The sequence below is a fragment of the Argentina anserina genome, chromosome 2 (assembly GCF_933775445.1).
Source record: "Argentina anserina chromosome 2, drPotAnse1.1, whole genome shotgun sequence".
Taxonomy (NCBI): Eukaryota; Viridiplantae; Streptophyta; class Magnoliopsida; order Rosales; family Rosaceae; genus Argentina; species Argentina anserina.
Genome location: NC_065873.1, coordinates 17,645,631 through 17,670,965, shown reverse-complemented (window position 1 = coordinate 17,670,965; position 25,335 = coordinate 17,645,631). Strand labels below are relative to the sequence as shown.

Sequence of the window (25,335 nt, the reverse complement as noted above, 5' to 3'; positions counted from 1 at the left end):
ACCACGTATGCAAAAATGATGAAAAAAGGCAGTCTGTTGGTCTGGGAGAAAGAAGTCTTGGCTTTTAATAGAGAAACAGTTCAAGAGAACTGAAATCGACAAGATTTGATTAATACGTAATTGTAGCCCGCACAAAAATCTGAGCATAATCATAAAATATGAAAGAACAAAACACTCTAATAAAAGAAATACATAAAAAAAATAAAGGCGTCGTCAGGATTTTACTTGGAGGTACCCCTGCAATTACACAGTTCAATCTTCCTCCGGATCATCAAATCCAATACCAGACATAGGTACTTTTCCAACAATTTCATCGTCATCCTTTCCCCCAATGCCATCACTTACATCCATGGCAGGTCCCTTCTTGACGTAATCAACTTTAAAATCATAATCATCATCTTCCATAGCATCCTTGGAAGCTGATTTGGCCTTTTTCCTCAACTTCTTCTCTGCTTTCTTTTTCTTTGTATTGAGCATACCTTCAGCACCGTACAATTTCTCATTCTGCTTGCTAGTTTTATTAGCCGTCTTCTCTTTTGCCTTGCCAGGATCATCCTCTACAACATTCATGGACTGATCATCGTCTTCCTCAACCATATCATCAGGACTTCCATCAGCTTGAATTGATGGTCTTTGTACAGCATTATCCTGATGCATGACAACAAATCAATCAGGTTGGATTTAAAGCTGATCACCATCCACGTGATTCAAATTCATAATCAAAGTAGCTGGGTTTCTATGAAACATTTGGGCAAATCTCTACTATGCAAAAGACAGTTCAATTTACATACTCTGAACAAAGAAAATTAAAAATAAACAGAAAAGACATTTTCGCACTCTAACCCGGAAAAATCAAAATGTGAACAGGCTACCATGTTAGTATATTCCTATGTTGCACCGACACGGACACAGACACTGCGACACCGACACGGTGCGACACCGCGATACGGCAAATCTAAAAAACATAGATCCCGACACGGCGTCTGACACGGCAATTCATATAAAATTTAATATATTTATTAATGCATAAAAGAAATATATAACACATGAAATAATGTCAAATTAAAGTTTCAAGTTCATTCCATTGCATAACAATTCAAAACAAATAAATATAAGGAAAGAAGAAAGGGAAAACAATGAGACTGAAATAAAATTTGGGTTTTTTTGTCTGTTTAGTTTTCATTTTCTGTTTTTATAATTTAAAATAATAACGTGACATATTGGAATTATGATGTAGCGTGTCGGTCTAAGTGTCGGGAAAGTGTCAAAAAAGTCAATATTGATGACACGCCACGTGGAGTGTCGGACACGGTGTCGGGAAGTGTCGGGCCGTGTCGGAGTGTCGGGAAGTGTCGGACACTTCGACACTCCAACCTTAGAAGTGTCGGTGCTACATAGGTATATTCCCATAATAAGCATATCTCAACCAGAACAGTGGTCAAACCCACTGTTGATTATAATGGGAAGTTCACAATCCTGTTGGAAATTTAAAAAAAAAAAAAAAGACCAGCCATTGGAATAGGAAAACTTATGGTATTATCAGTGCAGATTACTAACCTCTAACATACTTTCATCAAAATTGAGTGGGCAACTAGGAGGAACTTCAACAGGATGGAAATCATTAACAGATTTGAGGCTTCCAATGAATGAAGATTCTCCATTGTATACTTCGTCAATGTTCAACGCCTTGCCCAGCTCTGAAACAATTTTCGCCTCTGAAGGTTCTTCTTGACTCCTTGCAGGGGGCATAGTGTAGTATGGAATCTTACCTGTAACATGATGAACATATATCTACAAGTTACATTTTCTGTGGCTAATCTTGTCCTTAACACCTATATGAAGGATATACAAATACAAATGCATACCCTCATTCCAGTCATGCAGAACAATTCTAGCTGCAGCTCCAATATCTACTATACCTCCCTTTTTCAGCTTACCCCTAACAGTAGCCACCTTCTGTAGAAAGTCATCTACGGTGTCAAAGCTCGGGAGCTTATATATAGATACCAACAATCTGGCTGGGCAGAGCTTCAAAATTTCCTTCACTGCTCAAAAAAGGAAATTGTGTTATTTATATTTTAAACAAAACTCAGAAAGCATTGAAAGGGTTGCAATATGCAGCAAATGGAACCCACACAAGTTTTGAAACACTCTTAGATGTTCTAACTTAATACCTGGACCAATTGGATCCTCTAACTTCTCGATTCTTTTGCAATTTCGAAGAGCTATAGAGGCATCATTTTCAGTAGACTTAAGCATGACAACACCGGGGCAATCTAACAATTTGACATTTTTATCCAACTGAACTTCTTGTAGTGATCTTGTTAACCCTGGAGTGGAACCAACATTGACGACACGGCATCTCTTCAAACTGTTAATGAGACTACTCTTACCAACATTAGGCAGACCAATAATACCCACTGTAATCGACTTCTTGATCTGCCAAAAACAAAGGCTCACAATTATACTCAGAACATTTGATGCCTTGCTCAAAATTAAAACTCATGCACAAGTGACAAAAGCCCAAAATGTCATAAGAGAGATGTGAGAATTATTAAACAACCAATGATACCTCATGACTTCTTGAATAGTTCTTCAACAATTTAAGAAGAGTTTCAGCTCCTAGACAATCACTTGTCTGCAAAAGGTTGCTCGGTTTAGATTTTTTAGAGGAGGCTTTCCACCCTAAGTTTGATTTTTGTTCTTGGGTGCTGCACTTGAAGGCAACAGCCGGCAACTCTTCCCTAAGATATGTGAGCCACTTCTCAACAGCTTCTCGCGGGATAAGATCTGAGATTAAAGAAACCACATTATCAATAAATGATTTGAGCTGATGCAGGAAAACAATTGAAAAGATCAGGTACTGGTAACTGGTGCATCATAAAGATTCAACTCCACAATTAATGGCTTCTGGCATTCTAAAGTTCTAAAGGAGTCAATGCAAAAATGAAAAGGGAAGGTGGAGTGCAGAAAGAAAATCTATTACTATCTTTTACATAATTTCTGCAGCTGTATATACAGTACAGATATAACGACGCATATATAGTGTATACTAAAATTCCTTCCTTCACCGCTTTCAGAGGACAGTATATCAGATAAAAATATCAACAGAGGTGCATTGAGGTTAAGGTATACAACTAATGTGCTTGGCTTTTAGTCAATTTATCTGTGAAGAAAAATAATAAAATAAAAGCACTCAGACAACTATTCTTAAGCCATTTAAAACTGGATAAGGTTGAGCATCTAAGTTTACAAGAAATTTCGGGGATGGTTATGCTTTCTCAAAATTGGCGTGGAAAAGGTTTCCTATTACGTGGTATAAAATAACATGTGCATTGACAGAAGGCATTTGTATATTGGGAATTAGGAAAGTAGGTATATAAGAAGCTTATTTGCATCTACAGTTTGACAGAAACCCAGCACACATATATAACAATTTGCCTATAGGAGTAGTAGCACACAAAGACAAAGCACACTCACATGTGCTTGTGTGTGTGGGAAGGGGGAGAGAGAGAGAGAGAGAGAGAGAGAGAGAGAAAGAAATTATCGCATTACCAATTTTGTTCAGAAGTAACACAAGATGCTTGTTAGGATCAGACTTCCTGACCATCTTTTCCATATCAACACATCGTGTACCCAGGGGATCTCGAGCGTCAAGAACCTCCAAAATAACATCTGATGCTTCAATAACTTTAACCAGCTCTTTGTAGAAAGCCCTATCTGACGTATCTGTAAGTAGGGAAAAATTGAAAACCACCAATTAAAGTATAGAAAAAGGTACAATAATCTCAACCCGAACCATCAGTAAGACATCTTCCAGAAACAACTGAGAAATAACATACCCCTATTCTTAGAAAATTCAGCCGAATCATCAGTACTCTTTTCAACTTCATCCAATTTGGAGTTGTTGTCCTCCTCTAACTCTCCCAGCTTCCTCTTTTGAGCCTGAATGGGCATCAAGAATTTTACTATCAAATTAAAAAATGAAACCAAGTACTAAAACCAGATAAGCTGTTCCAGTGTTCCATCTAAATATCTCCACAAGCTCGGACACACACGTAAAGATACATAAAGATGATAGAAACTTCACTTCCGATCTAATGTCAAATGTCAAGCTGAAAGTTAATGCACAACAGTTGGCAATTGTAGTTTGTGTTACTGAATTATCTAACTCACTGAGCATAAAAATGATTACCCTTTCTTTCCGGGCAGCTTTCTTCTGCTCAATCTCATCAATAACACGAGCACGGCGAGCTTCGAGGGCCTTAAGCTCCTGCTCCTTGAAGGGCCAGTCATTGGGGATACCTGGGTCCTTCTCAACCTTCTTGCGCTGGAAGCCAAGCTTCTTTGCCTCCTTGGCCTTCTTCTTGTGGTGCTCCTTCACCTTCCTTATCACCTTGTACTTCTTCTTCAGAGGCACTCTCTTACTTTTGCTCTCTGCACAAACCCAGTTCCCAAAACCATTCAATCGATCGAACCCAAACATAAAGATGAATGCTTTGCATTGAAATAAAGGAACCCAAATTCTCAAATACATCAACCAATCAATCCCAATCAAAAAAATGAAAACTTTGCAGTGGAAAACAATAACCCAAATCCCCAAACCAATAAATTAGTCAATACAAAACAAAAGGATGAACGCTTTGCAATGAAAATAAGTAACCCAGTTCCCAATTCAATCAATCATTCAATCAAACTAAGATTAATGCTTTGGCTAGGCTTACTTTTGCTTTTCTTGACCATCTTTGATGCTGCTGGCTATTCAGAGTTGGCTGAGATAGGTTAATATGTAAACAGAGTAGCCGCTCTTCTGGGTTTTGTTGGGCAGAGAATTAGGGTTTAAGGATAACTGAGTGGAGGTGAGGGTAGAATTGGAAATTTGCAAGGCTGAAAAGAGCAAAAAGAATTGTGCAAAAATAATTGGGGTGAGAGAGGCTCGAACTCTCGACCTCAGGATAACTCAGAAGCTATGAGACCTACGCGCTAGCCAACTGCGCCACCACCCCCTTTGTTAAGATGAACAGACAATCACAAATAGTTCAATGTCTTGTTCAGGAATTGAGGATCGAGGTTTTTTCGAGGAACCTACTTCATAAAGGTCATTTAGATGGAGCTGCTAATCATTCTTATGAATAAGTTAGTCGAAGCCCTTCAAGTTGTACGTTGCATTAGCTTCTTGGCATCCTCACTCAACCCACTGCAAATGAAAGTTTTGACTGCCCTTGTTGGAGACTTTGATCGATGGCCGTTACTTTGGTGTTATAATGGCTTGGTGTTGTATTCGTATTCATCGTTATGAAATGCACTTGCTTGTAGGTCAGTAGGTGGTACTCTTTCTTTGGTTTGGAGTTTGCCCGCCGAAGTTTTATCCGAAAAAAGTTTTAACAAGGCCACCACTATTTGTGTTCTTATACAGAAGGGTTTTACATCAGGTTTACAAGACGAAATGAAGACATTTTTCCACTTTGGTTGTTTTTTGGTTATGCGTGTGTATTTCATGAGAAGTACATGCAACGTCTCTAATTTAGTAGTAAGTTGTTTTTCTTTTCTCTTCATTTTCATATAGGTTCTGGGTTGGTGTATTGATTCACTCGTATTTATACCCTGTATTTGTATGTAGGCTCGAGCCGCTCATGTTCGGCTCGAGCTCGTAAAGTTAAATGAGCCAAGTTTGAGCTCAATATTAAGTCCAACTTTGAAAATGAGCCGAGTTTGAACAACATGTATTCGGCTCGTTTGACTCGTTTAACTCACAAACTAGCTCGGGTTTGTTAAAAGCTCAGCTCATTTATTAATTAATGTTGACTTATTAACTTTTATAGTATATATATAAAGTATAATTTTTATATGAGAAATAATATTAAAAATATTATATTTGTTCGAAAGAGTTGAAAGTTTTTTTTCCATAATAATTAGTTAAAGACTTTAAGTTAAATAACAATTTTGATTTGTTATTTTTAGTTTATTACAAATAAAAAGGTTTTTGTGTGATGTTATGACATTAAATTTTGAATTTTATTTTTAATTTATTATTTTTAAAATTTTAAATTCATGTGATTCAAGCCGATTCGATTTGAGTTCGACCTCGTCTAATAAAATAAGTCGGCCCGAGCGCAGCTCAAGCTTTTTCAAGCCAAGCTAAGCTTAAACATAAAGCATAAAAATTAAATTTTAACCCGACTCGAGCTCAATCGAATGAAAACGAGTCAAACATAAACAATATAGTATTCGCTTCGGCTCGGCTCATTTACACCCATATTTGTATGTTAATTGTGTACAAATACAATTCTCTTTTCACCAAAAAAAGATTTATGATTGGATAATTTTTAGTTGTAGGTCTTTTGAGCATACATATTCAAAAAGGGAGATTCAATAAACAATACCATACTTACTATCTATTCTAATTTTTAGTACCTCATACTTGAAAACTATCGCATTGGTACCTCAAGTATCTATTTAAGCATATTTAGTTTTTTCCGTCAATTAACACCGTTAGTGACTTCATCTCCCACCAATTTTCAACGGCATTTTCGTCACTTCATTTCTCTCCAATTTCAACCTTTTAAAAAAATGTTAATTAATAGTGGTGGTAAAGGAATGATGCTCATTAATTTTGTAACAAAATGATATGTATTAATTAACCTTTTCTTTTTTAAGTGGAAGTTGAATTTTGAGGGAAATGAAAAATGAAATCGGATGGAAATAAAATGACGAAAATGCCATTAAAAATTGGTGAAAGATGAAGTCATTAACAGTGTTACTTGACGAAATAAATTAAAATTAAATTGAAATAGAGATTTGAAGTACCAATACGATAGCTTTCAAATATGAGTTACTATATGTTAAAATGACAAATAATTGAGACAGTGTTTAATGGAATCTCCCCGTTAAAAAAACGTTAAAAAAGTGACACAATTGGACAAAATATTCCAAGGGTTTCCCTCGAAATTTTAGCCGTTTATTATATATCTAGTCCATTCATTGCACATTCCTCCAATTACTCTGCTCTCAATTCCCCCAAAATTATAAACCCTAAACTCTCACTTCCATGCCATTAATCTCTTGAGGTGGGTTCATGTATATCACTCTCTCTCTCTCTCTCTCTCTCTCTCTCTCTCAATTGCTTATCCCGAAATGTAATTGTCGGGCTCAGCTACTCCGATTTTAATTTGCACATTGTTCGCTAGTTACTGCATTCTTGCATTTGACTCTTTGCTTGTTTCTGTGTAGAGTTTGATGTGGTAGCTGCAGAGGTGGAGGTTGCGTGGTAATGGCAGAATGTATGGCATCTCCACTTTGTATGAAGCTGCAAACTCAGAGGAGTATCCCCACAGGGAGGCCCCGGAGTTCCAATCCGAAAATCGCGCAAAGGTTTACACTTTGTGTTTCTACTTGCTTTGTGTTGATTAAGGATATATTGTTGTAGTTTGTGTCCTGTTGTATTGGAGAGAGGGGATTAATGCACTGAGAAAAGAATGTGAATTGTGGGCTAATGGTGATGTTGGTTACAGAAAATGGTCTCTTATTACTATGGAAAGTTTCTATAGAAGGAAAGTTATGATTCTAATAGCGAATCGACACTGCATTTTACTTGGCAATGGGGTTCTTACTTTTGCAGCTTATTCAGAAATGTATTCCAGAAAATCATAAAATCGTAATAGAGATTAAAGGTCAAAGCTTACATATATGGATTCGTATCATATGGTTTATCCATTTTGTGACTGTAGGAAGTTTATTGGAAGTGGCAAAACTGTTCGATTTCCAATGTGGGAAAGGTGTGACTTTACTGCACCTGGCTTCTCAAAGTTGAAGGTCGGTCCTTTTTCCGGGGAGGTTGTTTTGAGGCGTAATTGCTTGCGGACTCTGATAGGATCTGATGGTGCGACTGCATCAGATTGGGTTCCTATTGTTGATCAACTGCTTTTGACGGCCAGTGTGTTTCTCACATACATGGCTGGAGCAATTCCTGGTTACAACTCTAGTCCACCTTTTCTGAAGAATATCAATGACAACGCAGTTCCTAAGACTTCAAACGCTTCTGGTAGGTAAGGGTAAGCATGTCAAAAGTTTGGAACTTATTTTTGTTGTTTCAATTCCCTCTGGGTAGATTACTGAGTGCCCAAAGGCCCACTGAGTATGCACCCCGGGAGCTCACTCTTCAGCTTTGTTCTCAAGGGGTAGAAATGCCCATCAAGCCCAAAATATATTGACATAGATCTCTATTTCTTATAGTTGAGGATAAATCTTTTTTAGAAATAGGGTTGCAGTGTTTCTGGTTGTTAATATTATTATTATTACTATTTTAAATTGCAATTGTTCCTGTTTGCAGGGCTAAAAAGAACAATGATATAGATTCAGGTTATCCCTTGGATGCGGTGAAAAAGAAACTTTTATATTCTCTTGAAGCACTTGAACTAGGAGACAATATTGGAAGTAAGGTCCTTCAACCTGAAGGGTATTATACAAAGAGACCCCTAAGTTTGAATGCTATTGCTGATGGTCCCCGACTACGGTTGCTGTGGGCATCATTGCAACAAATTGAGGAAGAGGTAAGCACCTCCGCTTCTGCTTTGCTATGGCATTTTGCTAATTTTGCTATACCTCATGTCTTTCCGCTTCATTTTCTGAGAAATATAATTGCCACTTGACTGCAATGTCTATCCTAAAAAAGCTTTATCCTGTTCCAGTTTTTCATGAGATAGATTGAGATTTATTATATCTCTCTTTATTATTCGTAAATCCGGTCTGTACTTTCCCCTATTAGTAACGGATATACATAGTAAATGTGATCCATTTTATTCAATGGATAAGAATATCGTGCCAATTTTCTTATAAAAGTCTTGCATTGGACTATGAACTATCTAAATTTCGTGATACTTCTATGAATGAGCTATTCGTACATGTCCCCATCGGATATTAATAACGAACATAATAGAATTAAATAATTTTTGAGTTGCTTAAATTAAAGTCTGTGTTGATTATATTCCTTTAAAATTGTTTTTATAGGTCAAATCTATCTCCAATTATCGAACTGGTAACTTGGGTGATTGCTTGACGGATTTTTCTGGTGTCATACAAAAATCCTGTCTCCCTGTATGCACTAGCTGGCTAGAAACAGAACTTGGCCTTTTAAACAGCAAACCTAACAAGGTAATTTGGTAGTGAATGTTTCCCTCCATATTTTTCTGCATCTAACACTTCTAGATAAAGTGCTCTTAATCTGCTGTCCACCTTGGTCAGGCACTTGTTTTGCTGATGGATGCAAAATTAAGCGGCGACAACGCTATCTTACAGAACATCAGGAACTCTGGCAAGGAAGATCTTTATGCAGAACTGCTGTACTTTCTTAGTTTTGGTTCGCTTAGGTAAGTTTTTGGTCATGTTTTGTTTCAGTTGACCAACTAATTATCACCTTTTGCCATGTTTGCAAATATGACACTGGTCATCTTTGTGTTTCTGAAATTTTCTGCAAAGTAAGATTCTAGCTTTGCAAAATATGAGTACTTTAGTTGCAGTCTATTGAAACTAGCAGCATTAACAGCTTACTGGTTTTAGTAATTTTGAGCACAAAAGTTTTACTAGTGACGGCTATATTATAGGCTAGGCAGAATATTATATATTTAGATGATCTCTTCGTACAAAATGACCAATATGTCGAAACATCATTCACAAGTTCATGATTACCATGATAGGCCTTATTCAATCAGCCTCTTAACTAGCTGATTCATAATCTTCAGACTCCAATAAGTTTAGTCATCTAGTTTTTTTTTTTTATAAAAGTTATAGAAGATTTTAGTTCTGGTCCCTGGCTGAAGATAGTTACATCTGATTGTTCAATTGCAATAATAAGTGCCCAAGAAACAATGGTACGAGCTTTTTGAAGATTTTTTGGGTGTGAATTCCAGCCTTTGAGGTACTTAGGGAGTTAGGGTTGTCTTTGTAGGGGGTGGGGTGAATTCCTGGGAGGTCATTTGGTTTCTGGAGAAGATAAGAAGATGAAGTCAAGATCTAAGGGTGGGGGAAAGCCAACTTTTACTCTGCTGTTTATAAGCGGAATGCCAATATGCAATCTCTTTTCCAGTCCCCTTTATCTGTTGAAAAAAGCATAGTCAGGGGGAGTTGGATGTTAAAAGGGATTATCTAATTTAGTGGTTTGGCAGATACAATCTAAACTGGGTGGTGGGTTTAGATGTGGGTAAAGAGGCATGGAAGCAAGAGAAAGATTCTGTTTGGTAGGCTGTCAACAGAAGTCGATAGGGTGTACCTTGAAGTGAAAATGAATAATATTCCAACAATGTGACAACTGACAAGAAGTTCAAATGAATAATTTTTAACATTCTCCTCTCAAGTCTTTGATGTCATTTAGATTTATGGCTGGGAAAAAAAATTCCTTGTTTATGTAAGTTAACAAGGATTATTCTAGTTCTCTCAATTGCTATGATCTTGTCTATATTTTTTAAGAATTGGCGAACCAACCATTAGGCTTCTGCTATGTTTCGAGATTATATCTCATCTCAGATTCTCCAGCATCCTACAATTTAAGTTTCTTAGTTGCGGAGAAAGAGCTCTTACTGTATACTTGTATTAGCACATTTGAAATTTTTAGCTGAGGTACACGTCAATTCCCAGTTTCTCAAAGAAAGAAGGGAGCCGGGGGAAATTCGTAAACTCACTATTTGTAAGAAAAAAATGGTTATCACCCTATTTTAGTTACTGTAATGATATTTTGATGATTGACACTGTAGATCTATGCCCGAAATGATCTGAAGACTTCCTTTTAGAATGCCTTTAGCCTCGATGATATGTGTTTACAGTTTGACAATATATCTATAATAACACAGCTATCTCATTCAGTGCATTTTCCAATTAAACTGCGTATTTTACTTTTATTGAGATACTTTGCATTACTTGTCTTATCAGGGAGGGTTGCTCTTACAACAGTGACCTGTTCATGGTCCATGGAGTTTCCATACTGGAAGACTTGATGATAACTTTATCAGATGGGATAGTAAGCATATATTTGGAGCTTATTTCTGTTGATAGCGATTTCTCAGATGAAATGGATGGTGTGTCTTTGGCATTGTGTCCTTTGTCAACACGAGCACTACAAAGATTACGTAATGAGGTACAGTATGACGATTCATTTAAAAGCTTGCTGTCTGAGTAGCTTAATCATTGATCCAAGGTCTACAATTCTCATTATTTTCTCACGTAATTCACTTTCTCATTCTCTCCTCCAGAGAGAGAGAGAGAGAGAGAGATGTTGAACATAGTTAAACAGATGTAACAAAACATAATTTAGAGTTTTTCTCAACCAGATGTTCCCTCTGTGTCAGGTGGCTTTGTACCAATGGTTGTATCAAAATCTGGAAGCAGTTGCATCGATGTATGAGGATCGGTTCGACTTATGGACATTTGAGAGTCAACTCATGAAGAAAGTAGACAAAAGCTGGAATGGAAACTACAGTTGGTGGAAGAGACTTACCCATAAAGAATCTGACACTTCGTCGTCAACGGTAGATCGTGTTTCAATAATTAACTTTTCTATGCCTGTGAAGCGAACAAAAGAATTGAGGGCCCTCACAGGCTGGTATGATCTTGCTATTTTCTCAAAATTTTCCCATCTTTCATTCAATCCTAAAAACTTTACTTCCACTTTTACCCGATAATAGGGACATGAAACAGATATATCTAAGTATATTCTCTCTGTGAGAAAAATATTTAGCTGGCTAGCATTCATAGGGCTATATGAGTAAGTGAGCGCTGGGCAGATTCTTATCGGAGTGTCATGTGAATTACATCAGTGCAATCTTACTGGGTTGCATTAGGGGAGTACCAACATCTTTGGGTATAGTATATGAACAAAGTTAATATAAAAGCTTATTAGAAATGAGCATTCAGAAATTCTTTAGGTGAGAAGTGTACAAATGTTTAGCTTGAGTAAAACTTTAGCATATTAGTGCACTTGAGTCGGTTTTTTTAGGTGCTTGAGAAAGGTCATTGACTTAATAATCTAGGTGCTGCTGAAATAGTGCTCATGCATACACTGAACATATGGCTTTGACTGATTGAGGAAAGCAAATCTTGTGTTTTCCCATGTCTGTGGATACTTTGACCATGCACAGATGATCTCGCCTATATTCTCCCCACCCACCCATTCACCATATGGAGACTACAGTATATAAAAACACGCAGACTTTTTGGCCAGAAACGTAAGAAAGAAATGAACAAAATATGTTTTTAGTTTTTTTTTCCCTTTTCTCATTTGGTGAAACTATCAGTATATTTCACCTATGAGCCATTCCTTAGAATTTGGAACAACTCAGAAGTTGCTTTGTCAATAGATTCTGCTTTGCCATATTTTCCATAATAATATTTGATAGAGTTGCCTTCACATTCATTTCTATTGCAGGAGGTACTACTTCAGTCTATTCCTCGAGTTATCTGATATTAGCATGCCTTTGGTCAGAGCAGTCGTTGATAAAGTAAGCAAGGCTATGTCATTTTTCCTAGTCTGCTTGATTGGGAGGTCATTAGGACTCATTTATACTGGAATTAGACAGTCTCTAAGATGGAAGTGATTGACGGGTATTTTTTTTTTCCGTTGTTTATTGCAATATCATTTGTCATCTTTTTCCTTTGCTATTGCTGATTTGATCTTAAAATTGTAAATTGCATATGATAAACAGAAGTGCTCTTATTTGGGACATTGGACGCAACCCGTTTTACTTGTACACATTGATCTGAGAAATCATAATGAGATTAATTAAGAGTTGATTATTAGTTTTGAACAGTTTTATTCTTAATCGTGCAAACTAGTTAAGAATTGGATAGTGTAGTGATAAGTATGCATTGAAGATCAACTACTTTGCGACTCTGGAATAGCAGCGTGGGGCTGCGTGCCAGATTTCTTTCAGTAACATACTGGTGCTTTACCTTCAATCCTCTGCCCTTGTTTTTGGGAATTTTTGAATGGGCTGGGGAACTGGAGATGCTAGCTTTGGCTGGATGTAGACTTTTGTCTTGTTTTTTTCATCTATGTTTTAGACTTTTAATTTATTTGATGTTCTAATTAAGCAAAGACAAACATATTTCCAAGTAATTTTCTTGCTCACCATTGCGTGAAATCCGCTTTCATCATCATTGGTAACGGGATGTAATGGACAAGTATCCAGTTAGAGTTGGTCGATCTGTTCAGAAACAGCCAATACTTGCTAGATTTTACTAAACAAGATAGCCAGTACTACTGCCAGACTGCCAGTAAAGATTTGGTGAGAGGAAGTCTGTTCCACATAAAGTTGGTTGGTATTCAATTGAGTACAAATCTATCATAATTAAGATACAGATTGAGAGATTTAACAAGTTTCTCTTAATGCACATAAAAGAAAAAAGATGCTCCGTGAATTGCGGAGTGTTTTCCAGAGACGAAACAAGGTTTCGCATCACAAGCGATGGGCTTCCAGTTCTTCTGGTCAAGTCATGGCGAATTCGTGGTGATGCGAGCTAGGAGCGGCAATGGCTTTTCCGGCGAAGCCTCCTGGATTTCGATCCAGTTGCTTCAAGGACCTCGATTGGGTCAAAGAACTGATTTTCAATTCAGGAATGGAGGAAGACCGGTTTAATCCGGAGAAGATGAGTCTGCTTCTAGTCGGAATCAGGGATGTCTGCCATTCGATGGCCTCAAAGATGTCGGGGTTGCTGATGATGGTGACCATGACATCGACTGCACTAGATTCGAGGTGGGTACCGCCGAGGAAGATCTGGCTATGGGACACATTGTTAGGACTATATTATAATTCCTCTTTTGTATTAGCCCTTGAGGCCCACTCTTGTAGACCAAGCCTGTTAAGTAGCTGTAAGTTCTAGTAGGACAGCTGTGCTAAAGCGGAGAAGCTAGCTATATGTATGCAAACCTCCTTTGGAGGCAGGTTGTGGAGAAATGAATTGAATCCAGTTGTTATTTTCCTTTTCCTTTTGTTCTCTCTGTTTTGCACTTATCATCTGGTATCTAGAGCCAGGTTTCGATGCCAAGAAACCAGCATTTTGTCCCTCCCTCCCTCCCCATGACTTCGGGGTCAGTTCCTCCCATTCCCACCACCGCCACCACCAGCATAGTTTCCGCCACCACCTCCCAAAGCCCACCCTCCTCTGTGCCTGAGATGGGTAACCAACTTGAAGTGCTGCAAGATCAGCAAGAGGATTTGCAGTTGAAGATAGAGGCTTTTCAAGCCCACATCACCGCGAAGGTCGATGCGATTCTTACCGTCATGACTGTTTGGCCTGGCGCACCACAGTTTGGGTCTGTTACCCACCCACCGCCCACTCCCACCGGCCATTTGGATCTTTCATTCCTCTCTGTGGGCATGTCAAACCCACCTCACACCACTTCTCAAATTTTCAGCCCCCACTCTGCTGCCTCGTCCAGTTTCTCAACCATTACCACCACCACTCCAATCTCCAACCCCCCTCTGCCTGGTTGCAACAACACCTTCACTCCACCCTACTCGTTCACCCCTTCCGGAAATTTCCCACAACTTTCTAGAAACACCGGCCCATATTTTGGCTTTGAGCCTTACTACAAGCAGCCGAAGATCGATCTCCCTCGTTTTCACGGGGAGGATGTTGTTGGTTGGCTCGCCATGGCTGAACGCTATTTGCAAATCCACAGAGTTCCGCCGGCTGAGCAGGTTGCTACGGTTGCACTTCATTTTAGGCCCGACGCCTCCGTTTGGATGTCGTCATTCGAGATGCGCAACCCGGCTGCTACATGGGAAAGATTTCACACGGCATTATTGGAACACTTCGGTGCTGGCAACGATTCTGATTATTTGGCGGATTTGACTCACATCCAGCAACAGGGCTCCGTCAACGAGTTCATAAGTGAGTTTACGAAATTGTCATGTCGTGATGTTGATTGGTCGGAAACTCAGCTCGTTCACATTTTCTTGGGCGGTCTCCGGCCGGACATACGGCATGATGTCATGGCTTGGGAACCCAAAACCCTTTCTCACGCTCAGCAACTGGCTCGCCGGTATGAGGCCAAATTCAACGACACTCGTCCGGCGCAATTCAGACCTGCTAGGCACCAGTCGTGGTCCTCACACAACCGATGGGACTCGTCTACATCCTCCAGCTCAACCCCTGGTCCCACAGCCCAAAGACAACCAGCCACTACCAACCCTCTTGTCCCTACTTCCACTGGACCACCAACTACTGCCCAAGGACAACGACAAGCCCGACCAGGCCAAATTCGGCGCTGGCTACCAAAGGATCAATATGAACGGCGAGAAAAAGGACTGTGCTTCACGTGTGATGGCCCATTTGGTGAGAACCATGTCTGTCGACGCCCGTTTATGGCTGTGTTTGAAACTGCCCAGCCTGAGGTGGATTCAGAGTTCCATGACTGTTTGCCAGAATTACCCAACCCAGACACTGACCCACAACCACCACAACCCCTTCCCCTCCACGCCATTACTCTCACTAAGAAAACAGACATGATGCGAGTACGTGGTGAGATCAATGGTAGATCAATTGTGGTTTTTATTGATTGTGGCTCCGCCCTCAACTTCCTCCACCCACATCTCGCTAGAGAGCTTCACCTCCCTATTCACCTCCCTTACCTCTGCCTCCGGCCACCTTCTAAAGCCGTGGGGTATGGCAACAAATGTACCAGTGCAGATGGGTGATTATAAATTGCTAGATGACTTCCTTCTTCTGCCAGTTGATGATTGTGATTTACTTCTGGGAGCTCAATGGTTGAATCAACTTGGGTTCATTGGTTGGCATTTTGCAGCCAAGTTTATGTTCTTCATTGTCGAAGGCAGAGGGTATACAATTCAGGGCATCACATCGGAAAGCTCTCTTTCGGAGTCTGGGGATTTATTAGCTATGTTGCACTCTGATCAGTTGGGCTTTAAGGGCCTCTTCAAAATAGCTTCTACTGAGCCTATTGATAACGAGCCCAGTGAGCTGCGGGCTTTGTTGACTCACTTTGCTCAGCTATTTGAACCACCTACTGGCTTACCTCCGAAACGCGATATTGATCACCGCATCCCTCTAGTTCCTCATGCCGGCCCTGTGAATGTGATGCCATATCGCTATGCTCACTCCCAAAAGAGTGAATTGGAGTCACAAGTCCGTGAGATGTTGGCAACGGGCATAATACGGCGTAGCTCAAGTCCGTTTTCCTCACCGGTTTTATTAGTGAAGAAGAAAGATGGCAATTGGCGATTTTGCGTGGACTATAGGCAATTGAACGCTGTGACTATGAAAGACCGCTACCCTATACCCATTGTAGATGAGCTTCTAGATGAATTGCACGGAGCCAAGTACTTTACGAAGCTTGATCTTAGGTCCGGGTACCATCAACTTCGAATGCATGAGGATGACATCTCTAAGATTGCCTTTCGAACTCATGAGGGGCATTTTGAATTCTTGGTCATGCCATTTGGATTGTGTAATGCCCCTTCTTCGTTCCAAGCTCTCATGCACGACATCCTTCGGCCATTGTTACGTAAGTGTGTCCTTGTTTTCTTCGATGATATACTTATTTATAGTAACTCATTTGATGATCATGTCTCTCATGTTGGCCAAGTATTTCAACTTTTACATGATAATCAGCTCAAGGTCAAAATGAGCAAGTGTTCTTTTTTTCAAGCCTTCGGTACAGTATTTGGGGCACATTATCTCGGAGGCCGGTGTGGCTGTGGACCCAGAAAAAGTCCAATGCTTGGTTGACTAGCCCAAGCCGACAACTGTGAAGGGCCTAAGGGGTTTTTTGGGCCTAGCGGGTTACTACCGCAGATTCGTGAAGGGTTTTGGTGCTTTGGCCCAACCACTGACAATGATGCTAAAAAAAGACTCCTTTGTGTGGACGCCGACGTCAACGCAAGCATTCCATGATCTCAAACTGGCCGTAACCTCCACTCCCGTCTTGGCACTGCCGGACTTCACTAAACCTTTCACCATTGAGGCTGATGCGAGTTCTAAGGGTATGGGTGCCGTGTTGGTGCAGGACAAGCATCCTGTGGCATTTATCAGCAAAGCCTTAACAGAGCGACAACAGGCGTTGTCGACCTATGACCGTGAAATGTTCTCCATCCTCTTTGCCATTGATAAATGGCGCCCTTATCTCTTGGGTACTTCATTCACAATCCGCACTGATCACCAAACAATTAAGCACATGCTCGATCAACGAGTATCAACACCAGCCCAACACAAGTGGCTATCGAAATTGATAGGATACAATTACTCGATTGAGTACAAGCCTGGTAAGACAAATACGATCCCTGATCTCCTCTCTAGACAACATGAATTGATGGCTATTCGAACTGTCTCGGCCCCCATTTTCGATAGCATTCAAGACATTGATACTGCTTGTCGTCGTGACCCTGAGGCCTCTGCTCTACTACATGAGTTGGCCACTGGTAAGTGCACGCGCAAGAATTTCACTCTTGTGAATGATCGATTGTATTACAAAGGCAGGATATTTGTTCCAAGTTCATCGGAGTGGCGCTCAAAGATTTTGCACGAGTACCATGCTTCTGTGCTTGCAGGGCACTCGGGGTACCTCCGAACCTTAGTTAGGTTATCCAAGAATTTTTACTGGCCTGGGATGCGCAAGGAGGTGAAGTTGTTTGTGGCATCTTGTGATCAGTGCCAGCGACAACGCTATGAGTCCATCCACCCGCCAGGGCTGCTTCAACCCTTACCAGTGCCAACTGAAACGTGGGAAGATGTTTCAATGGATTTTATTGAGGGCCTCCCTGTTTCTGGTGGGTTCAATGCTATAATGGTTGTGGTTGATCGGTTGTCGAAATACAGTCATTTCATTCCAGTGCGTCACCCCTTCACGGCGGCGCAAATTGCTCAACTTTTCTCCAAAGAAGTGTTTCGACTTCATGGTTTGCCAAAGCGTATCGTGAGTGATCGTGACCCTATCTTTGTAAGCAATTTCTGGCAGCATTTCTTTCGCCTACAGGGCACTCAATTGTGCAGAAGTTCGGCGTACCACCCGGAGTCTGATGGCCAAACTGAGGTCACTAATCGCTCTCTTGAACACTATTTGAGGTGCTTTGTACTTGATAAACCAGCAACCTGGCATTCCCTTCTTCACTGGGCTGAATTTTGGCACAATACCACTTACCACAGCACCATCAAAACAACACCCTTCCAAGCTTTATATGGTAAGCTGCCTCCGAGTGTTCAACGGTTCATCCCTGGCACAACAAAGGTACAGGCTGTGGCAAAGACACTTTATGACAGAGATGAATTACTCAAGTGCCTCCGCAATCACATGAGTGTGGCACAACATAGAATGAAACAAATCAGTGATCAGAAAAGGACTGAACGGGAGTTTTCAGTCGGGGACTATGTCTTTCTCAAGCTACATCCCTACCGCCAGAGGTCGGTCTCACAACGCACTACCCATAAGCTCTCTCCCCGGTATTACGGTCCATTCAAGATTCTGGAGCGCATTGGCATGGTTGCCTACAAGCTTCAACTCCCATCTCATGCAAGGATTCACCCTGTATTTCATGTTTCGTTGCTGAAAAAGTGAATTGGGGATGGGATGCCTATCTCCACCACTCTGCCTCCTTTGGATGATGCTGGGGACATGGTGTGGCAGCCTCTCAAGGTTCTGGACATGGGTTTCCGCACTAAGAAGAAGAAGAGGATTACCACCTGGTTAGTTCAATGGAAAGGTCTCCCTGAAGACGATGCTACCTGGGAAGATGCAAGGACGATGGTGCAGCAATATCCTTCATTTTGTGCCTGAGGACATGCCCAAATATGGGGGGGGGTGCAGTTGTTAGGACTATATTATAATTCCTCTTTTGTATTAGCCCTTGAGGCCCACTCTTGTAGACCAAGCTTGTTAAGTAGCTGTAAGTTCTAGTAGGACAGCTGTGCTAAAGCGGAGAAGCTAGATATATGTATGCAAACCTCCTTTGGAGGCAGGTTGTGGAGAAATGAATTGAATCCAGTTGTTATTTTTCTTTTCCTTTTGTTCTCTCTGTTTTGCACTTATCACACATGTACTCCATTGGCACGGGTGGAGGAAACTGGCCAGATTTCACTGTTGTCAGGAAAGACGACAATGGCTTGGAGGAGGCACAAACCTGCTAGGGTTTGGGTGTGGGCTCGGACTTCTGGGCCTGAGTCTAGACTAAAACTCGGGTTGGTCCTGATTGGGAACTGGGTCTTTTGGCTTGTTTCTCAAAAACAATGTTTCAGCCTAAGTAAGGGCAAGGGGATCCCTTAAACCCTTTGCATGTCACCTAAACTATTCCAACTGGTAGATTCTTCCATTTACTCTGGGTATTATGTGTCGTACATCAATTGAGGTCTTTAGGCGATGTGTAATATCTATAATAGGGGTTATTTAGAATGCTTGTTTTATCCTCGTGTAGTTGTAGGTTTACTTTGTGCTCATTTTATAACGGGGGTTACTTGTCATAGATTGCATTGTACCGGGTGATCTTAGATCACTAATTGATGTCATAGGGTAATACAATTCATGATGTATGTAGCATTTTGGGACTTGGTTATGGTAACTATGATTTTCTCAAAAAAAAAAAACAAGTTTCTTTTTAATACTTTTTTTATTGCTTCTCTTGATACATTTACTCAAAGGTTTCTATCACCATTTTCTATATATGCCATAACTGATCATGTGTAAACATGCGGGTAAGTTCATGAAGAAATGGTGGGAACAAGAACCTGAGAAAATGACTAGCACATAATCTATTACTTTTCACTGTTTTCAGTATATCACAAAAGCAAAAGTCCACTTCAGAAGATAATCTCTGTGCCCTACTATCTTTACACTATAATCTTTTCTTTGATAAGAAACTTCTTATTATGCACTAATCAATTCATTGTGTTCACATCTTTTTCTAAAGCATGGTTTCCCACATTAAGCATTTGCCTTTAAATTTACCTAATTAAGAGGAAGCACATTATTGAGAAAACTTGAATAGTTACTGCCAAATTAGTAGTTCCTTTGCACACTCAATGTATTTCAGGGTCTCAGAAACTTGCCTAATGGAACTACACCATCACTAAATTTGTTGGCTTGATTTGTCTAATCTATAGCACATTTGGTGTTTGTAGAGACTGTCAATTTGTTTTCTTGATCATTAATGTGTATCCCTCTATAAATAACTGTCAGGTTACTTACTATGGTGCTCTCACACTTGAATGGGGTCTCATATCCAGCGAGGGTTCAGTGTGCCGTAGTTATGTTCTCAAAGTCCCCCCCCCCCCCCCCCCCCCCCCCCGGGCTTAAGTCCTCATAGAAGGGTTTAGTAGGTGTTCAAATCTCTTCTGATGCAGCAGCTGATGAGGTACAAAATCTGGCAATGTGTACCGAAGTCGACAGCAGGTAGAGAATTGAAGTGGAAGAAACAAGAGGAGGAAAGGGGGGAATGATTAAAGGGTTGAGGAAACATCACTAACCAAAAACAGTAAGAGATTGAAAAAGCATTATTTTCTTGGTGTTTACAATAGGCATTACCTTTTATTAGCTATGATTAGACGATGATAAAGAGATTTGATATTATTGTGTGTCTGTGGACCTCACTGGCTTTGGTTTTATTTGTAACCTTTCATGTGTGCTTGCCTGGTGAAGCTTACAAGAGACTACTTGAGCCACTGAAACTGTAGTCATCTTATGTAGATTACGAGTCTTAATGTAGACAAGTGATCTGATCTGATTGTGGAGGAAAAATTTCCGAGAAAACTATCCAATTTGCTAGCTGTTGAATTATATGAACACCATTATACAAATTTCTAGTGCCATAATGTGCACACTTGCAGATAGGCAGAGAAGTAAGAAGCACAAATAACAGTATCCTTTTTTCTCCCTTTTTACGAGAAAACACAATAGATTAAAGAACAAAGAACATGAGTATAAAGGATCCTTGCCAACATCAAACCTAGAAGGAACCAAGTCCTGGGGAAGGATGTGGATCCTGTGGGAGAAAGGTCCTCGCGAGCCATCACTCTTCCACTTCTTTTTGTTGATCGACAAAGTTAACACTCTTCCGCCACTTTGAACATCCTGGTTTTGCGTAGCCACTTCTTTCACCACTTCTTTGAACATTATGGGAATATGGAGAAACAAAATCATCAGGTACAACTAGAGGTTGAAGATGGAGAAACAACATTATCAGGTACAACTAGAGGTTGTGAGTTCAGTGGACTCGTTGAGCTCTTCTTAACATTTCCTCTCTGAAATTTAGAGTTCACTTTTTCATTGTTTTCTTCAGGTTGAGCCTCTTATTTCAAAATAGGAAAATTCGCCCTGAACAAATATTCTTGACCAAACCAGATCGATATCTCTCAAAGAAAGTTCAAATATTTCTCTTTGAGATATAAAGAAAAATTATAAATGTTTGAGAAAAAAACATTTGACATGAACCTGAAGAATTTTATAGTTTAAAATAGTGTTTTAAAGTTCAGCTTCTAATTGTTCATCATCGAAAAAAAACTTTTTGTTGTTTAGAAATAGAATCTGAAGACTCCCATAGCCATAGCCCATATGAACTTGAACAAATTGAATATGTATTACATATGCAATAATCAAGGCATATATAATTATTTGCATGAAAGTGGAAATGTCAATAAGCAGACTAGCTAGCTCCAACAAGAAATGGCCATTTTATATCATATTTTCTTCATTGACACTTAACCAATCTCGACCATAAAGCAAACCCTACATATTTGACTACAATTGTTTGACGACTGACTGTGATTCGAAAGTTAAAGGCAATAAAATATGAGGTTGGCTGAAAACTGAATCAAAGAAAGTAGCAGTTGCAATCAGAATAGCATGAACATGCACTGTCGTCGTTCCATGAAATAAAGGTCCGGAAAAAGGGCCTCCCCATACGGCCATACCTAGAATTGTCCACTAGTTCTGTAAATTTCTATTAGGGCAACTGTTTAATTGGGAGGCAGAAAGTGTTATACTGAATTGCTTCTCCCTTCAAATGTTGAATTGTTTAGAGTGCCATAGATACATGCATCATGCATGCAACATGGCACCATCTTGTGCTCTAGTCATATCTGTAATATCTAGAAATAACACTCAGTAATGACTAAATCTTAGCTGAACATACAGAATAGTTGATGAATCGATCAGTCTATATATATATATTGAGAAGCTTTGTATGTAAACACGCGTCTGACTATATATGCATTCATAATCGATCCCCGATTGCATCAATTAATTATGACAATTTACTTTACCTTGATGGAGGTCATTCTTCTTTCTTGTGTAGACAAATATCGGAGAGAATCTTCATTAAGGCGGTTAAAGAACGATTAAACCACTGAGATGATCTCACCATCTTATCATTTCTTGTTAACCCTTAAAGAATAACGAATTTCTTCTTCTTCTTTTTTTATCGAGAGGTGCTTTGGATAGGATTGTTCATATCATCTAAGCTCTGATTTGGGGACAGACAATGAAAACTCTAATGTGCACCAATAACTGCGAGTGCTTATGTTTGAGGTGTATACATTAACTAGCATTTTTTGACTTCCCGATCAAAGCTCTCTACTCCAGAAGGCAATATATATATATATATATATATATATATATATATATATATATATATATATATATATTAGGATTATCATCACATGCAAAAGGCAATCTTAGGGACATAAGCACATTCAACCAGAATCTTAGCTCTCTACTTCCCTAAGATTGCTTTCTGCATGTGATGATAAATATTGAATGTATGGTTGATGAATCTAGCACTCAAACACAATCTTAGGGACTACATCCAACCACTAAATTCATTTGTACATATCTGAAAATTATCTAAAAGTATGAGAAAGATGATTAGAACACAACAATAAAAAATACAAACTCATTAATTATAGGAAACCATCAATTCGGCAAAGATCCAAAAATCCAATAAAACAATTTGAAATTTTTGATTCTTAATACAAAACAATAATCGCACACAAACATCATAGTACAATCTTCATAGACAAAGTATTGTAAAAAAATCAAAAACGAACAAACCCGTTGAGATGAGTTGCGAGAATCACACGTTGTAGGAATCTTGGAGGTGTGTCTTCAATGGTGATTTCGGTGGAGATGGAATTTGTATACGGGGGAGAATGACTTGCTGTTTTGGTGAAGGATATTTGAGGTAGTATTTTGGTTGAGTTTTGGCTCTTGAATGCAAATGAGAAGTGATCATTTTTCTTTGTGAATGATGTGATATTTATAGAAGAGTTTTGACTCTTTGAATATTATAGCTTGGACTTTTTCTCCTCAATTTCTTTCACTTATTTTTGTCATTGGTGGGTGCAATCTCCTTTGATAAATTCCTTCTTTTTCTTCTTTTTTTTGTGTCTCATTCTTTCTCTTTTGTATTATCTATTTTTATTCTCTTCATTTTTCTTTCTCCTCAAATTCTTTCACTTATTTTTGTCATTGGTGGATGCAACCTCCTTTGATAAATTCTTTATTTTTCTCCTTTGTAGGTGTCTCCTTCTTTTTCTTTTGCATTATCTCTTTTTATTCTCTTCCTTTTTCTTTCTCTCTTTTTCTTTCACTTATTTTTGTCATTGGTGGGTGCAATCTCCTTTGATAAATTCCTTCTTTTTCTCTTTTGTAGGTATCTCATTCTTTCTTTATTTTCCTCATTTACTTGACTTTTCCTTTATTTTTTTCCTTCATTGTACAATCTAAAAATAATAAAAGACAAGATAATTCATATAAAAAGATCAAGTAAGTTACTAGAATAGGAGAGTAAGATTAGGAAAGTTACGGAATAAAATTTTAAGTTCAAGTAAGATTTTCCCAAATGGTACGTTTTCTAGTCTAAAAAAGGATTCCTAATGCAAGAAGGACTCTCAAGATATCGTCAATGCGACCAAAACGTAGAAAGATGAAGACTCCTAATTCAACTAGGTTTCCTAGTTATGCAAGGATTTATACTCAAACTAGGACTCTAGACCAATTCTGCGGTTTTAACTCATGTAAGCACAACAAAGCATCCAATACCGCCCAAGACTCTTACTACGACTCAATGACTCAATAGTACAACAAAAAGGGCTAAGTAAAGTACAAATTGAGGTAAAAACATGTTAAGAACGTCGCACAAAGTGCTCATATCACAAATCCGGAAGATGATCGGATTTGGCAAACATATTCGCCGATCGATCGACGCCGCCGAAGTCCAAAACCTTACGTGGCCGCCACTACAACTGTTGGAGATCTCCTCCATTTGCGCCGCCACTATACCACCAAAGCCTGCAACACCACTGGCCATAATAGACTGAAAGATCCGACCTAGAAACCATCGGCTGAGGAAAAAGATTGGGAGGGTGATCGATGAGCACCAAGGGAGGGGAGCCTGAGATGGTTGTCATAGTGAGGAGGCTTGTGAACATTACCAATGGAGGGAGGCTTGAGAGGGCCACCATGGTGGATAAAGAAGGAGAGGCCAAGGGAGAGCATGACGGCTAGAGTTTTTGATCCTGTGAAGGCAATATATTAATAGAGTGTGTGAAAGAAATATATATCATATATGGTCTTTCTAAAGAGGGATCCTTTTTTTGTGTTTAAAAAAAAGATAGGTCACTTAACCAACTTCTCAATTATATTTTCACATCTCCACCATTCAACTTCTAGAGTCTAATGTATAGATCACCTTTGTAAAATTTTAGCTAAAATGGAGGTGTTTAAGACATTTAAAACTGAAATTTAAACATAAACATGAACGGTTCATATTTGACAGATTTAGTGCGTCTATTGTTTTCAACAAGTTTGATACCTTAGCGATCACCATTTTAACTGAAATTTTACAGAGATAATCTACACATTAGAATCTAAATGTTGAATGGTAGAGATGTGAAAATGTAATTGAAAAATTAGTGAATAAGTTTTCATTTTAAAATACCCAAAAAATGAATCTTTTAGTGGAAGACCTTGTATTTATAAACACACGTACGTTGTTATATGTTATATTGGTGATTATTATACCCCGGCCCAGAATTGGGTAGTGGATACAGACAGTCAAGTGGACGAAGCTGTACAAACAAAAAACTGACCAAAGCTTGAAAGTTGAAACATATATATGGTGCCATGATGGGTGCGTAGGGTTTCTGGTTCTGACATTTGACGTTACAAGATAGTGTATGACAACTACATGTTTTCATGATTCACATTTTAGGTCGATCTTGTCATGTCTGGTCATATTCTTTGGTCTTAACTGTTCAGTGAGTGATTCCGTTCTGCTGCAAGTCCATACTATATGGATAAATGGGAAAAGGATACGCTAAAAGCTAGCTGAAATAAATGTTAAA

The 25,335-nt window shown here is 39.2% G+C and overlaps 2 protein-coding genes and 1 non-coding gene across 3 annotated transcripts; 1 reads left to right on the top strand and 2 right to left on the bottom strand.

The window, feature by feature from the left end:
* Positions 1 to 36: 36 nt before the first annotated feature.
* LOC126782407 (guanine nucleotide-binding protein-like NSN1) lies at positions 37 to 4,890 on the bottom strand. Its single transcript, XM_050507647.1, has 9 exons — positions 4,725 to 4,890; positions 4,196 to 4,437; positions 3,843 to 3,945; positions 3,556 to 3,729; positions 2,573 to 2,790; positions 2,175 to 2,439; positions 1,866 to 2,045; positions 1,558 to 1,769; positions 37 to 648 (listed from the first exon to the last, which is right to left on the bottom strand). Exons 1-9 carry the CDS (start codon positions 4,741 to 4,743, stop codon positions 253 to 255), a joined length of 1,809 nt encoding a protein of 602 aa, XP_050363604.1. The 5' UTR covers positions 4,744 to 4,890; the 3' UTR covers positions 37 to 252.
* A 31-nt stretch (positions 4,891 to 4,921) lies between these two features.
* Positions 4,922 to 5,006, bottom strand: TRNAM-CAU (transfer RNA methionine (anticodon CAU)). The gene is given in 2 exon segments: positions 4,922 to 4,957; positions 4,969 to 5,006. It is a non-coding gene; the product is annotated as a tRNA-Met (tRNA).
* A 1,950-nt stretch (positions 5,007 to 6,956) lies between these two features.
* Positions 6,957 to 12,764, top strand: LOC126783336 (uncharacterized). Its single transcript, XM_050508789.1, has 9 exons — positions 6,957 to 7,067; positions 7,231 to 7,371; positions 7,728 to 8,045; positions 8,330 to 8,549; positions 9,007 to 9,150; positions 9,241 to 9,365; positions 10,921 to 11,125; positions 11,337 to 11,590; positions 12,413 to 12,764. Exons 2-9 carry the CDS (start codon positions 7,271 to 7,273, stop codon positions 12,579 to 12,581), a joined length of 1,536 nt encoding a protein of 511 aa, XP_050364746.1. The 5' UTR covers positions 6,957 to 7,067; positions 7,231 to 7,270; the 3' UTR covers positions 12,582 to 12,764.
* Positions 12,765 to 25,335: the final 12,571 nt, after the last annotated feature.